The 17050-nt window shown below is 39.2% G+C and overlaps 1 protein-coding gene across 6 annotated transcripts in view; it reads right to left on the bottom strand.

The window, feature by feature from the left end:
• The window catches only part of mtss1lb (MTSS I-BAR domain containing 2b), a 64679-nt gene extending 49450 nt beyond the window's left edge, over positions 1 to 15229 (bottom strand). For 3 of the 6 annotated variants that reach the window (XM_017419617.3, XM_017419618.3, XM_017419624.3), the window contains exon 1: positions 14492 to 15228. In XM_017419617.3, the coding sequence (XP_017275106.1) occupies positions 14492 to 14578 (87 nt within the window). In that variant the 5' untranslated portion in view covers positions 14579 to 15228. Of the gene's footprint in view, positions 1 to 14491 lie in introns of all 6 variants that reach the window. The other 3 variants (XM_017419621.3, XM_017419622.3, XM_017419623.3) reach the window with 2 other exon arrangements.
• Positions 15230 to 17050: the final 1821 nt, after the last annotated feature.

Below are 17050 nucleotides of genomic sequence, written 5' to 3'. Positions count from 1 at the left end.
AACCACTGGGTTAATTTTATTGAAGCTCTCAGAAAGTAATCTTTTGACGTACATCTACAACTGATCAACATTTTGAACCAACCTGATTCAAGATGGCCACCACAGCTAATCGACCTCACAAAAATAACTTAAGCTCAGTCAGTTTTACAGATACTGATCTATAATTTGGTATAAAACAGTCTCACAGTTTTTGCAATGTAGTTTTTTTTGTTCAAGAATGTTTATAGTATGTATATTTATGATTAATGTAGCCTCAATCATTCATTAGGACCAAAATAGAAATGTTTTCATCTTTGACTGAGCACTTCCTTTGACCATGAACAGAAATAAAAATGAGGGAAGATTATTTAGATATGTAACTGCTATTTATACATTACTGGAGAATGAGGGACTACTCAGTCTAGCAACAAGGAATAAAAAAAAACATGACATAATCAAGAAAACATAAAGCTTAATGTTCTTGAATCTGAAATAGATTTAATTTTCATGGCAATCAGCATAAATTGCAGCGCAGAGCATTTAACCCAAAGCTATTGTTCTTGAGTCCAACAGCTTTTATGTGTTTTTTTTTAACTTTAACTAAGTACTTTTAAACTTTTACTAAGTACTTTTTAAATGCCAACCCTTAAACATTTTTTAACACGTGAACAGCAACAAAATCCACAAAAACAAACTGTCAGGGAAAGGTTCCTTTAAAATTCCTCCGAATGGGACTTGTACTTGGTTCTTCTGTTTTACAGTCATGTGACGTTCCACCACTTAGCTATTCTGACCTCCAACTGCACATTTTGACTCCTGTTAGACCTCCTTCTCATTGGATGATGACCCCAACAACCTACATGACCTTTTAGAAAATGGCTGAATCATAACAAACTTTCATACCCCCTTTTCAGTCATGCTGCTACACTTTTAGTCAGTGCCAAATAGATTTTTCAATGTTCTGCATCCCTGAAACTTTCCTGCACCATCACCACCCAGTCTGGCATGACTCTAATGAAGGATGCAGCTACAAGTGTCACATCTGGCCTTGTTTGTTTTCATGACTTGATCTTCATGTCAAAATCACAGTTGTAGCCTTGGCACATGGCCAGTGTGGCCAGTCCTGGTATAAATGTTGACCAGGCCACACCAGTGTATGTGAACCCCATGTCAGGAATACGCTGCCACCACAATGATAAACCAGTACATTTTTGCCATGGAAATTTTGTCCATGGTCATAACCTTCATGGTTCTATCACACTATGTCACAGTTTTCTTAATATCTCTATGAGACCTTGCAAAGACCATCCAATTTCTGGCTGAATTTTTACATCACAGTGAGATCCAGTGTGAAGAGGGCCGATTTCCACTAAAATAACCAAAGTTGTTGTAACAAAGAAAACAGATTTAATGTTTGTGCTGTAGGCTTGCTTTAAGACTGCATTCAGCTGTGACTCTTCATCAGACTTGGCTCAAGCATTTTTTTTTTTTCAATTAACACACTGCTTCTATTTATCAACTGTTTGGCTTCCGAGGTCACGAGGGAGTCATTTTTCACAGATCTGAGAGAGAGGCTGCTTTGTCTGGGTCCAATATCTACCTTGGAATTTCTTTTTAAAATCAGTTCTGCCTTTAAAGAGGTTAAAAGGTTCAAGAACTTAATGTTGAAGTGTGTATTTGTCTCAGCAAGACAGCTCAAAGACTGCAGCCAGTGTCCTACATGATTGTAGGACTTAAAGTCTCGCAGTTGCCAAAGGGCAAACACATTGGGAAGTGAGACACTTTGAGAGGGAGACACTGACTGTGTGAAAAAGCTTTGGGATTGTCAACTATTACATCACCACTTCCTGTGTCACAAAAAAAAAACCTCTGCGCAGCATGCATGACTACCTCTTGAGCACACACTCATGAACACACACTTTATACTGCCAATCTCAGTGTAACATCACCAAAAAAAACAACATAACTGCCTTTTTAACAGTTAGTCCAAGTCAGTGGTTTACAACCAAACCTGATTTAATGTAAAGCACTCAGAAGCTGTACACGCTTATGTAATCAGACTATTTTTCTGTTCCCTTTAAAAAAAAACACACAATTTGAGTTCTTCACCTTTGACTTTCCTGCATATGCCCCCCCTCCATCCTGCTTCCTGTACTGCTGCCTTTTTCATAATAAAGTTGACCCAAAGTGCTGAGTTTGGCTTTTTCTGTAGAAAATATCCAAACCCTGCTAAGGAAAAAAAACAAATTCTAACAAGCAGTTCAGAGTTAGAGACAATAACCAATCAATACAGCTTGTTTAATAGATTACCTGGAATTTAACAACCATCTGATAAAAACAAGTTCCACACACTGCATCAAGCTACAGATATTACTGCTAATGAAGATGAAATTTGCACAAGCCAACAGATTTTTGGAATGATCAACTCACAAGACGTTGGAAGCACAATATAAATATTTCTGGTCTGGCTGCAACATTAGTCCCAACTGTGTAAAACTACCCATTCAGCTCCGATTACCACTTCCAGTTAGACAACTCAACATTCAGCCACTTGGCTATTTTCGTTACTAAGATCTAAAACTGTGTAGGCTTAGCATGGAAACCTTATGAAGAATGAATTATGTTCCTATTTGAAATCATTTAAAGCTTTTACTGATGTCTAATAGAAGTAAATATACCGTATTACATAAATATGAATACATACATTCAAGTGTAATTGCTCTAGGGATGTACATTAAGATTCTTATGGGACTTTTTCAGCTAACAATGATAAAAAATAATTGAGGCTTAGACCAGATAAGAATTAATGTCATAAAGCAATACTTTTTAGAGTAACAGAACAATGATTTATGCCAAATGAATTCTATTTTTCCATGTTAAAAATCCAACTACACCATGGTAAGCAGGACATGTGTCAATGTGTCATTTGTTTGAGTGAATGCAGCTGTATATGTGGGTGTAGGTTCACTAACCAGGCTATTTTCAGTCGAAAAGGGCGAGAATATCCAAAAGATCATAATGCACCGGCAGCATACTGCTTATTCACAGGTACTGAAGACAAATGTTACTTTGAGTGCAATCTAAGACTCAGCCATCCATGCACAGTGCACTGAATAAAAATAATTTTGAAATGGGTGTGGAGTTCTGTGACAACATGTCAACATCACCAGTCAGAGATATGACAAGAATATATTTCTGATCTTGCGAAAAAACACCTGTTTGTGAATTCACCTATTTCACTGCACTGTACATCGCAAACTATCTGAAAACAGCAGAACTATCATAATATATTAAAGTAAACATAATTAGTTGCTTTGCTGTGTTAACAAGTGAGAAAGTACATTCAATTCCCACCACTGTCTTATCTCTGTCAGAGAGCTCCTGTGTCAAAATGCAGTGCTCTAGAATTACTGAAGCAAAACTAATAAGGGTTTGAGGAAATTTTGAAATTTTGTGGAACCACTTTTTTTTTTACATGTTCAAAATTCAAACAACATGACGCTGAACCTCTGCGACTCACGCAAGGAAATAGAGAACCCCCAACAAACATTTTGGGACACTTTGGAGACCCTCACAAATGCTGTTTGCCAACAAGTCTCCAACAGTTGCATGCTAGTGAGATATTACACTAAAGCTAAGTGAGGGTGAAATAACGCAAAAACTAAAGCTCTCTGAGGACTTGCCTTCATTCCTCTTGTCTTGTGATCTTTAGGTAACAAAACTAAAATAACATTTGATGTCAGTGTCTAATATTACCGTAGTCCATCAAGAACTAGTGGCTGAAGACACTTAATCATTATCTCCAAAATATTACAGGCTTAGACAAAACGACAGGATTTAACACCCTAAAAATGAGAATGCTGCCTTGCAAAACAGCAAGTGGTATACAACTGTTATAAATGTGGTGCATGACAGCATCAAATGAAGCCAGCATCTATTTACTGTCTGGTTTAGTGTGTTTCCCCTTGACTTTGAACACTTATTTTTGCTATTTCTTTCTTTTAACATTTCTTCTCTTTTCTAAAGAGGAAGAGAATTTCCCAAATGGTTCTGCAAAGCAAACTATTCTTTCCCTTGTTGACATGTTAATGCTAAAAGAACAAAACAGCAGTTTTGCCAGATCATATTTTACAACCATATAGGCTACTTGATGTATATGCTCCATCTTGCCAAGAAACAATTCCTGATATGTTGCAGTTTATTGTTCTTTCCTTTCTCCTCTGCTGTCTCCACTGCAGAGTAATCCTTCATTTCATCCCATCATGACTCTAGACTCAAGGGTGCTGTCAACAGTCCTCTGGCCTAGTTCTCATAGCTCCAGTCTGCCCGGTCTGTCCAGCTTTCTATTGAGAGCCCCACTCCACCACTCACTACAGTGGACGAAGAGCTTACTGTCTCCTCTCGTTCTTTTGTTCCCTTTGTTTCCCCCACAGCAAGACAGAAAAACAGAGGAAATCCAGCAAGAGAGACAGAGGGAGAGGGGGAATAGGTGGAGGCAGAAAGAGAGGGAAGTGGGGATTAGCTCTTTTTTTTGTCATATAATCGAGCCAGTTCCCACATTAAAAGAAAATCACAAGAATCAAACAAAAGTGGCTAATTTCACAGCGCTTCATATGTATAATCAAATGGCTGGGAGTTAGAAAAAAAAAAGGATCAAACTCATTTTTATGAAGAATGGGGATGGTTGGGTTACCCACAAAGAAAACATGCTACCTATTATCTGTCATCATGTCTCCCTGGAATAATTAGTTTCATTTTGGTGTAGTCAAATGCACCATTTCACTAACTTATAGTAACAACACATGTGCCATTATTACTGACAAGTGCTGGTCATTACCCTTCATGTTGATAATTGTTTCAAGATAATAAAAAATGTATGACTTTAATATTCTTTCACACTGGATGATGACCTTCCTGATGATGTAAAAAAAAAAAATCAGCTATAACATAGATGGTAGGTTGGAAAGAACGTACGGGGGTTGTCATCCTGTGTGGAGGTGGCCTGAGACATTTTCCACAGAAATGGTCTTTCTCCTCTAACAAAGGTGTAGATTGTTGGGTCTCATAAGAAATTTGGATATTTTAAAAAATGCAACTATTAGCTTTTACAGCTTCAGGTTAAACAAATGCTTGCACGACATTGTACCGCAAATTAGTTTATTTCGCATGTGATTGTTAAAAATTGACCTTTTTTTTAAATGTTAACATTAAAATGACAATACTAAAGAGTATCAGGATTTGTACGACTCTACTAAATAGAAAGTGTGGAATTTTCATTTTGTTTTAGTGTTTTACAATGTTTACTGTATGTTATTGTTCTTTGTTTTGTTAGAAAATTTATTCAGTGGAATTTTGATTTTGCAACGTACAAATTCTAACTTAGCCTTTATTGGTTATCAGCTGTAAACACACTGAATTTGTCCATATTCCATCTTTTCATAATTCCCCCCACCTGAATAAAACACTTCTCCAACCACAGGGACTGGGGGTTTGTTTCAGGGGGAACAGAATCAGCATGAAGATGATGAGACAGAGGCTGCATAATTGATGAAGGGCAGCAGTTAATTCCAATTTAAACTCAGCGATGAGGACAAAGCGGAAACTATCTGTGTTTTGTTGTGTCAGTGCACTGCAAGGAAAGAGCTCATCTATGTCCTATCAGTGAGACATCTGGCCCGACATAAAAATGTTGTACAACATAAAATGTTAAACAAAAAAAATCCACACATTCTCATGCTACTTTATGACACCAGAAACCGGAGATGAAAAAACAGAGTGAAGAAAAGGAAAAACAAATTTATTTTAAACCAAAGAACTAAACAAAATAGCTTATTTTAGTGCACCTTATGCCTCCTTCCCACTGGATACTGACCTCACTCTGTTCTATGTGACTGGATGCAGTAAATTTGGAAAACTTCATTCAATGTGAAGACAAATATGATGCTGCTATGCTCTTAGTGCTTGTCAAACAGTTTTCCTCCAAGATGCTCTTCCACTCCCTCACCAGGCTCTTTATGCCACCCTGTGTCAGGATGCAGCTATATGGCAGAAGATCACGCCACAGTAGCACACTGCCTCCATGACTAGGCTGTTTTCATGACCTTGTTGTAATCACAGTTACTGTCAATGTGTAAGGCCAACATGGCCATTCCTGCTTAAGAGTTTAACAACCAAGCCACACCAGTGCAAGCAGGTTCTGTATTATAGATTTGCTGCCACCACGTGCCACCCAGGACCTGAAAATGCAACAACCAACATAATAAACCAACACAACCTCGCTACAAAAGTTTTATGCATGTGCAGGACCCTTTATAACTTACCTCACTTATAATAGGGAACCTGCACTGTTCCTAAAGCACATCTGAAGACTTCACCAAGACCCTGCAAAGACCATCAATGTTCTGGCTGATACTGTAAGTTGTAGAAAGCCCATCATCCAGTGTGAAGGGGGCCTAGGACAGCTTCATCACAGTCTTTTAATGCATTCTTATTTGTTTATTGCTAAATTGTTTACTTTTATATCCTAAAGTGTTGGCGCTCTCAACTGCAGTTAAACAAGGATATTTGCTATAAGCTAATGGTTAATTATCTGTTTATCTGTTAACTTGTTGTTGCTGCTGTTCATGTTAGTGTTATCCACTACGACCACCATGCAGTGGACTGCTAACGTGAACTTGTGGCTAGTGTTTGTAATGTTAAATTCTGTCATCTTAGATGTAGGAAACAAGCACTGTGTTTCATAAACCATTGAACAAATTACCTCTGCAGTTCACCAATCATTTAAGCCCCCATCCACACAAGGCATAAAACATGCACGTGAAAATCAGATATTTAGAGCATGAAGAAGTCTTTCTTTTCATCCACTTTCTTTCTGAGCTGAACAAGAGAATATTGATTTGCTACGTTCATTGTTATTCTCTGTGTCAGTCTCTGGCCTGTTCATAATGATCAGTGTGTTTTACAGTGAACAGCTGAGTTTGATGAGAAGGCTTTGACAGGCCCAACAAAGGCTGTCTTGGCTTACTACCAAGCAGCCTCTTTGCCTCTGACAACTAGTCCTTCCCATTCATCTACACTGGCCCTAACAAGCCTCGGGTCCCAAATGACCTCAGAGATTTTAACAAGCTCTAACGAGGAAGATGTTCCTTCGCATGCGTTATGATTCTGCTGGCACGTTGGCACCTTATGGGCTGAAAATAGGTTTTACAGGTTGTTTTTTTCGGGGCAAAATCTGAGAAAATCTTTGAATTCATAACACCAACAGTCTCCTCGAAGCTTCCCTACAAACTAAATTATATGTTCACCTTGTGTTTCAGCTTTATTTCCATGCAAAATGTCAAAACTTAATATGTAAATTGATTTGCTGCAATCTTGAAACAGAAAAAAAAATCAAGTTAAAACATCTTGACCGTATACAGTTTTGATAAGAAGCGAGCAACAGCAGCGAGTGAAACATGAAGTCCACCCCAAGAGTCAACAGCTTGTTTGTTTTAGCCAACTCCTTATTTACAATACTGCATCAGTTCAATACAATTTGTTGCCAGTTGTTACAGCATTCCACTTTTCACTTTTTCACTTCTCTTTTTCTCAGGTATTTTGCTTTCAATTTATTTCTGTTTACTTGTTGTATGACACATCTTCAGCCAAATTTTAGTTGTAGAAAAAATGGATTCACATTTAATGCTAAAATACTACAAGCACAGGTTTTCAAAACAAATGCACTGATTTTAAAGATGCACAACGTGTTCAAATCATCAGCCCTCCAACATCGTTACTGACAGCTGGTACAGGGTGTTTCAGCTGAAATGCTGTTTGGTTTTCTCTCAATAAGTTGCAGGACTTTATGAATAAATACCTTTTTTAGTCTCATCTATCTAAAGGACATTGTTATAACAGTTTTGTTTTTTAATATCTTTTTAAAACCTAAACTGTGTTGCTATGTTCTATTCATACATAGATGAGTAACATAATTTCTCCTGCCAGCAAACAGTATAAACCAATACAAAATAAACATTCAATGGGCTGTATGAATTATTTTTATGTCCTGAAATGTGACACCTTAAAAGTGAAAGTATTTAAATTATACTATGATTGCTACTGATATTAAACCAATGACAAATTACTGGGAATTCTTGCAAAATCTGTCTTTACTAAAAAAGCCAAAGGCAATCAATGTAAAACACATTGTGAACACACGTACTTGTTTGAAGCTTTGCAGTAAAACATAAAACATAATAAAAAGTTACTCACTTACAATAAAGCTGTCTTAATATAGCTTTTAGGTGAGACTTATTTGATACCAGAACTATTGTAACTCCCCTGCTGCATGTTCACTGCATGATCGGATCAAACTCAGACACATCCACTTACATTTTTGTTCTAATCTGTTCAAACAGCAGGTTCTTTTTACACAAGTTTCTTTGACTTATCGCATCAAATCCAAACATTACAAACCTTTTTGGCATCAATAATGCTGGATTGTGTATTGTAAAAGTTGGATAAACATTCAGAACATCTGCTGTGAAATACAGTTTTGGTTCTGATGAAACTGGGACTGGGTGAACCCACAGGAGCCCAGAGGATAAGACATCTGTGTTTTCGTGGCTCTTTCTGTTAATACGCAAGTCTCCACAACAGCTATTTGTTGGGAAGTTCCCTGGACCACACAGACACAAAAAAACACAGCATAGATTGGTTCTAATGATGTGCTTCCACAGAGCATCTTTAGTCCTGCAGCATGGTCCGGAGTCATGGGACAGAATGGTTACACGCTTTTGAAGACATGGACAACAGCCATATAACTCCAAGTAACCTAGGCATTAAAATCCCTGCTCTAAAGAACTTTTATTTAAGCTTTGTAGATGGTTTTATAATCTGAGCACAACTTCATGTCACTGGTGATGAATGCTGCAGCCTAGAAACATCCTCTGCTAGCTTTCAGCACACCTGATGGTGCAGCTGCAGTGGACAGCGTTGTTGGTAATGCAGTACCGGAATGTATTATATATCACTACCCTTATATTTTCAGAGCCAACTTTGTAATAAATTAGTTATTAGGGACAATATAAAATGTCTGATTTCAATGTAGTCCAAATGTATTTGAAAAAATAAATAAATTGGGGTCAGTGAAGTACCGTGGAGTATCACACATGCACAGAGAGAACATGCTAAAAATACTGACTAAATGCCGCAAACAAATTTAAAATTCAAGTAGATTTAGACAATCCACCTAGTGTTGTATAAATGTGAGAAAATGCATTAATGTCAAAGCACACTTACTAGGTTTGTAACATAGGAAGAGTGCATCTTTACCTAAAACTACATTTAAAACTTTAAATGTTGTGACAGCTATAAAGCACCTGTAACACATTGTCCACTGAACATGTAAAAGAGGATCATGCAAAACCATTGTCACCCAGCACAGTCTGCTGCTTCACCCACAAATGTAACCTAAAAGTTTATTATGCAGGAGGGAACTCTACACAGAAAACCTTCAGAGCTCTCTGGACATCAGAACATCTTCAAATGGACAGAATAACAGTGGGCATAAGGTTTGGGGTCCAAAAATATTCATGTCTTTTAATACTTTTGAGAAAGTTCACAAGAGGTTCTACATGCCAAACATGAGAAAAAACATCTAGGCTTTTATCAGTTAAAAGTAAAAAGCTCTGTGAAGGTACGAGGGTTCAGTTTCCATGGAATGGCTCACTTGCGTGAAAGATATCTTCGGAGCTGAGGTGTGAATTGAGTTTGAGGAGATGTTAATAAGTCCACTTTGTTTTCCTTGAGGTCCATGGTTATTACAAAACAGCGCCGGACCACAATCCACACAACTTACTTTACTTCCCAGACTCAGGGTATTTCTATTTAACTGGCCTGCCTGCAGTCCAGATTTGTGTCTCAGAGTCTTTGCTGCTGGTAACCCAGGAAAAAAGCATCTTCATGAGCTTATTACAGAGTATGTTTTAACACAGGCCATAATTCCTAACCCTAACATTTAAATGTCAGACTCAAACTTCATACTTTGTATTATGTAAAATAGCAACAGAGAGTACAAGAAATGAAAGATTAAAAACAAAAACAAGTGTCAGGCTCCTATGAAACATCACGAGTTCTGATGGCAGTGTTTCATGAAGCTCCATTCTAACCAAACCTTGCAACTTTTAAATGCAGACTTTTAACAGACCCTGTGACAACACTGCATTCCTTTATGTAAGTTTGTGTTCATTAGCCCAAAAAAGTCCAATATATTCTGGTGACATGAATCGATAGTATTGGTTTTCATGCTGGTGTGCACATTTTGCTGAGGAAATGAGCATCTGTTGCCAAAAGCATCCCTGCAGCTCACCACACTATAATTTAGTTTCTAATTTTTTAATAAGTAGTTTTGGGGCAACTTGGAAACGAACCAGGGCCACAGTGTATTTAATGCAGAAGAAGGTACAAGAAGGTAAAAGCCACATTGGGTGGAGGACCAGCTGAGGCAAAAAAAGAGGAAGGGAGGAGCAGGAGGAGAAAGAGGAAGATGATGAGAAAGAGGAAGAAAAAGTGCTTTCTAATCACTGTAAATCGATTCTGCTGACAACAATTTGACTCGCATACCATGAGAAGGCATGGCACCTATACAAATCAGGTTAAAGATCCACAACCTCACGTTGAATAATTTGTTCTTCGTATTCATTAGATTTTTCTTGTTCAGCTTTATCCACTTTTACTGACCTTCATTTTTATAAAAAAACACTCAGGAAAATATTGTGTTTGCCTTCAGGTCTTTTCTCTCAAATATCAAACTGTTAAATCGAAATGTAACTTTGTAAATCTGTTTACTAGATATAAGATGATCTACATCTGCCAGAGTTGGGTGTAAGTACATAGATTTTACAGCAGCTCGCTCAGTCTGCCTAATTTATTTTATTATTTTTTTAGCCAGTTTAATGTATGGCGTCTTGGAGACTCGGGTCAATGAATAATTAACCTGGAGGGCACAAATCAAGGAGAAATAGAAAACTTGCTGGCTGCTGTGTTCACACCGAGAGGTTTAACACATTCTTGACCATATGGGAAAAAGAGATTGATGTTAGGAGGTTTTCAGCCCTGTGGTTATCTGCATATTTATGTCCAGCACTACAGAGCTGATTGTTTCTAACAGTTGAAAAAATAATCTTTCAACAAATTATTATTTCCTTCTAATTGAGCTCTGTAATTAAATATATCTGCAAATGTAATGACAAATGTCAGTCAATGAACTGAAAATGGTTACTTTGGAAATGTTAATGTCAATTAAGCTTAAACGTAATTTTAAAAAACCCTACCTTACTCTGAACTCACATCCTGATTTAACCTTTTTTTATCTTTGCTCATTTAAATTTAAACCAACATATTAGCTATACATTGAGAAATTTAGACTGCAGATGATGAAGAGACGGATGACTGTTTCTGACAGTGAATTGATCATGAGGCAAAGATTAAAAGCAGGTTATTAATTTGTTATAAAAAGTCTTTATCAAAATTCAGAGGCTGGTAGGAAGAAAGGAGGCTCTTATTGCAACAGTCAAAATGTACCATATGAGTATTTTGCTTTCTGTTTTAGTACATCTGTCAAATGACACACTATGATAAAAGAGTTAGGAATGCACTCTTATTGTGGCCATTAACTGGGGTCAGGGAATCTAAACTGGAATCAGACAAAAACAGAGCTACTTACAATCATGCAAACATATTCTCACATTTCTGACATGACATTAAAAGCTAAATCAATGGAAAAAAATCAGTTTTCCCCCATAAAAAGAACAAGAAGAAAAATCTATTTGTTCATTTGTTTCATCTGGTAAAAGCTGTCCCTGGTGGGCTCTAAACGCTGACTTTAAACACATTGTTTTCTGTTGAGGCAAAGGGACTCTGAGGGCTGATGACTCAGTGACTCTGTTAACAAGCCTTCTTGCCTCCTTGAAGCTTAAGGAACTCATCCATTCCTGATCGCGGCGGGAGGTTTTTAGCCCAATGACCCATATATTTCAGAGTGAGCTGGGTAACATAAACAGGACGATTATTAGAGCACAAATGAATAATAGATGGAACTTAGTCAGAGATGCACAGAGAAGCCTGCAAAGTAAAAAGCTCTGAACAAAGATGTAAAAACTGAATGAATATATGAACCACAATCGGCTGCACTTTCTGCAGTTCAGCCACAAAAGAGAGAAAAAGACAACCTTTATTGTTAGAGGAGCTTTGTAAAATCAAACATTTAAAGATCCTCCTCTTGCTGCTTCAGAGAAAAAAGGTCAGGACATCAACTTCTCATAGTCAATCAGATAAATCAAGATGAGGTCTGGACTTTGACTGGACCATTGAAACACCTTGATGCTTTTCTTTTTTTTTTCAGCCATTCTGGTGTAGATTTGCTGCTGTGTTTGGGATCATGGTTCTGTTTCATGACCCAATTTTTTGCCAAGCTAAAGCTCAATCTTAGCCAAATTGCTGCTGGACAGATGGCCTCACATTTGACTAGAATACTTTAGTCTACAGAGACATTCGTGGTTGACTTAATGATTGCAAGGTGCTCAGCTCCTGGAGCTGCAAAACAAGCCCAGACCATCAGCCCTCCACCACTGTGCTTGGCAGTCGGTATGAGATGTTTGTGATGATATACTGTTTGTTTTTTGTCTTTTTTACAAACGCAGTCCTGTGCATTTTGACCGAAAATCTCAACATTTGTTCTTACGTGTCCAAAACACACTGCTCCAAAAGACACTGCTCCAAAAGCCCTGTGTTTTATTGAAATGAAACTTAAAAAACCTAAACCATGCTGCCATATTCTTTTTTTTTTTTTTTAAATAAGAGTCTTTTTCCTGGCAACCCTTCAGAACAAACCATGCTTCTTCAGTCCTTTTTTCTAATTGTACTGACATGAACTTTAACCTTTACCCTGCTGACTGAGGCCTATAGAGTGAAGCTTTGGGGCTTTTTTTTGTCATATCTCTGAGCAATGCACAATCTGACCTTGGGGTGAATTTGCTGGAACCTGCCCTCCTGGGAAGACTGACAACTGATTTAAATGTTTTCCACTTTGTCAATAATGTTTCTTACTGAAAAATGCTGAAGTCCAAATTGTTTGGTAATGGTCTTATAAGCCCTCTCAGACTGACAGGCAGCAACAATTGCTTTTGCTTTTGTCTTTCCTTCTTATACCTGTGATCCAGGTAAACAAACTGGCAAAAACTCCTCTCTTCACAGCGGTCGTCATGTTTGCTAATCATCAGTTCATTACGTGCATTTAATCACCAGCACCTGGTTGCTACTGTCCAAACTGTTCAATCTTTTTTGGCTTTGTTTCAGCCTAATAAATAATAGAAAGGTGTAATATGTGCTTTTTATTATCACCTGATATGAACAGAATTAAAGAGGGTGGGCTATGTTTTCTTTTATCCCCCCCTCCCAACACAACTACAGGCTACATAGAACCTGGGTATGTATTCGTGTCTAGTAGCAGTCTTTAATCACTGATCAGTGCTGATAGCCAGTGTTGGTATTGTGGATCATCTTCTCTGACTCTGACTGCCACAACAGACAGCAGGAATCTGTCCTCCCAGCTCAGTGACACAGAGGAGAGCTGCGAGCGCACAGCGCACCGAGCCCGGGTCTGGGTGGGTACTGCTGCTGTGAGAGTCATACAGATCAGACAGACAGACAGACAGACAGACAGACAGAAGGGCCAGTGGGGATCGGTGTCTCTCCTGGCTTCTCACGCCTTCAGTGATTTTTTTTTTTTTCTTGCCAGAAATCAACCCGACGGAAAAATCAATGACGCTGCACTCGGAGAGGCTGAGAGCCACAGTCACGTCTGCAGCTTCTATCCAACAGGAGAAAAAAAACAATATAGGCGATAATAAAAGCGTTTATGTATCCCACGTGTTGAGAAACGCCACGGGATGATGCGGGTGATGATTTATCCCCCCCTCTTATTTTACTAATCTGCTTCACGAGGCCCCTGGGATGAATGGAGCTCCGGTCGCTCCTGATGATGGCTCGCATCACAGCCACGGCCAAAAATGTTGCAGGTTACTGCAACAGCATGGCAGACCCACAGCCGGAACCGGGTCTCGTGCTTGCTTGTCGCGCGAGCGGTTTGTTCATTTGGGGGATCGCGTCCGAAAATGGATGCATCGGCGTTTGCATGCGCAGCCAGCATTCTGGGGGTGGTGGAAGTGGATGGTAGAGCGGGGTAGGGGCTGGGGGGGTTAAACCGCAGCATCACTTCATGCAAGACGGTGCCATTATTCATCTGTCTCAATGGTTTAATGAAGAAGAAGAAGAAGAAGAAGAAGAACAACAACAACAAATAAGAAGCAAATTAGAATATCAGGAGTATCCAGGCGTTTAGAAAGCAGGCCTGTCATACACAGCTGAAGGTTGTTCCTGTGACACCGGCCCCATTCTGATCCCGGGACGCGCGTGCGTGAAGCCGCCACGGCTCCAATGTCAACGAGCTCAAAATAAAATAGCCCATATTTACCTTCATATCGTTGACAATCGCCTGGAATAGACCCCCGAGGGCCCCGCATTCCTTCTCCACGGTCTCCATGTTTGCCAAATCCACCATTCACGGGATTCTGCAGGAGCGCACAGCAGCTGCGCGCTACGACACCCAGCAGGAAGGAAGAGGGGGGGATAATACCAAAAAAATGTATATAATTCCACAGAAGCACGAGCGGGGCTCTCCGGTTTCTCCTTCAAACCGAGAGAGAAAGAGCGACACTAACAGGAGGAGAGGGGGGCGCAGGAAGAACAAGAGGAGGAGGAGGACGGGGGGAGGGAGGAAAGATGCCGAAACGACAAACGGGCTGTCCTCTACGCTGCAGAAAGGTGTTTCTTTTATTGTTATTTAGAGAGAGACGAGCAGGATGATCTCTCTCTCTTTGGGTCTCACTCTGGTTCCGGCTCAGTCAGGCGGTGGGGGGGCACCGTTCGGATGGCACCGGGGCGACCACGCTCATCTTGGCGCAGCCAGCGGAGGAGGCGGCGGCGGGGATGCATGTGAAGGCAGCGGAGAGAGGAGCGGAGCTATGTGTCACCGTTAGGGAGAGAGAGAGAGGGAGAGCGCGTGCGTGCGTATGGGCATGTGTGCGTGTGTTTCAGAATGTATGTGTTTACGCATGTAAAGGCTGGCTGTGATTGGTGCAGAGGGACTGGGCTCAGCGGAGCAGGGAAAGCAGCCAGTAACACGATCCTGCTACTAAAAAAAAAAAAAAAAAAAGGCTGGACAACCCTGATGGTCTGTCACATGGTCGAGTCCAAGCTCACACACACACACACACACTTAACCAACACACACCTGATCACCAGAAGAACAGTCAGTGGGGGGTAAGTGTCAGATAGATTTACATACTGGAGGGCAGGTATGTGTGTGTGTGTGTGTGTGTCAGGTTTATCACTTCCAAAAGAAGAAAAAAAAAGCAACTTAACCATAAGGTGACCTGTGTGGACAAGTTATTTGTTTATTTGGGGTGAAATATCAGCTGCACACAGTGACAGGAGGTTTATCCAAGATAAGACCTGAAGACTTTCCATCCTGGAGGAGAAAATGAATCCCTTAAATCCATTCACATGCGACTGACCTGTTGTTTGTGAATAACTTGTTTCATTAACACACACACACACAAAACAATGAATACAGCTTCCAATTTGACCTCAGGGTGGACAGACTGTCCTCAGACACAAGACTTCCTTAAATCACTTCCTTAAATGCTTCAGAAAAAAAAGCTTCCCTCCTAGATGCCCCGAGTTGGGAATTAAAACTTTAACAAACATCTTTTTTGCATCTGCATCACTCCAACAGCCTTTCAAAGGAAATATTGCTTGAATCATGGGCCCATCGAATTAAACAGCCCACATTTTAATCGTTTACCTCCTTCTGTGGGGGTTGGGCATATTATAACAAATGTACATAAAAAGAGGAAGCGTGACAACCAATAAGCTTACTAAATGCAATAATACTTGGCATTGGTTCAGTTTATATGTGGAACTTTATATTTTCTGTGAACTCTATATTACAGGTTTGGTTATGATGTTTAATGTCTCTAGACGCTTTTCAGTTGTCTGAATGGTGTTTATTTGTATTCCTAAAGGTTTGTTGTTTAGATAATTCAACTGTAGATTGGTTTAATTATAAGGATCTCCAAGTTATGTCCTTATATACTAAACAACATCTTTTTTCTTTTTTTTTCATTTTCATTTTTCAAGCTCTGTTCCCCTTTTCAGTCAGAGCGGTAAATTTATTTCTGGCTCAACTGGCTCAAAACAAGCCATTATCAGTTCATCAATACGGTTCATCTTCCAAAGTGGGTTGCTGCAGTATTTAAACCACTCCAGTCCTCAAAATTGAATGGGGATTCATTCAAACACTAATATTTATTCATTTATTTTTTACATTGCCATCAGTTTTGTACTGCACGTTCATTTTGACAGAAGAATAATATTCCTGACAGATTTTACCCCAGGCTGCCCCAGAAGTGTTACAACTGTCAGGATTTGGGTATCTTTAAGTTTATTTTTGTATTAGGTTTATTGTTTCTTTAATTCTGTTATTTGGTTGTTCCTGTGTTTAGTTTTATGTTAGTTGGTGTTTTGCTCCCTGTGCCCTTTGTGTTCCCTGTCATTGTTCACTTTTCCTCTGCTCATTACTCATCAGTCTGACTCAACCACCCACACCTGTCCCTTGTTAGTAATCAGTCACCTGTTTCCATTTACTTGTTACCCTCAGCTTTAAAAACCTGTTCATCTCCATCCACTAATCACTGACTCATTGTCACTCTCGTGTCTCGTCCATCGTGTTCCCTGCAAACTGGAGTTTTGTAAGTTTTTGTTATTCTGTTTTGCTGCTGCCACGGCCGCTTTTTTTTTTTTTTAATAATTCAGTTTTTCTTTGGAGCTCCGTGTCAGTCTGCATTTGGGTTCAAACCTACCAACCATGTAACCTGATGACAACTTGTCACTGCTGCTGCCATCTGAGCTTTCAAATAACCTCTACTTTATATGTGAAACTGTATGTAAATGTAAATAAATGTATAAATGT

The sequence above is a fragment of the Kryptolebias marmoratus genome, linkage group LG15 (genome assembly GCF_001649575.2).
Source record: "Kryptolebias marmoratus isolate JLee-2015 linkage group LG15, ASM164957v2, whole genome shotgun sequence".
Classification (NCBI taxonomy): domain Eukaryota; kingdom Metazoa; phylum Chordata; class Actinopteri; order Cyprinodontiformes; family Rivulidae; genus Kryptolebias; species Kryptolebias marmoratus.
Note: the sequence above shows the minus strand (reverse complement) of the source record. Positions and strands in the feature narration are given on the sequence as shown.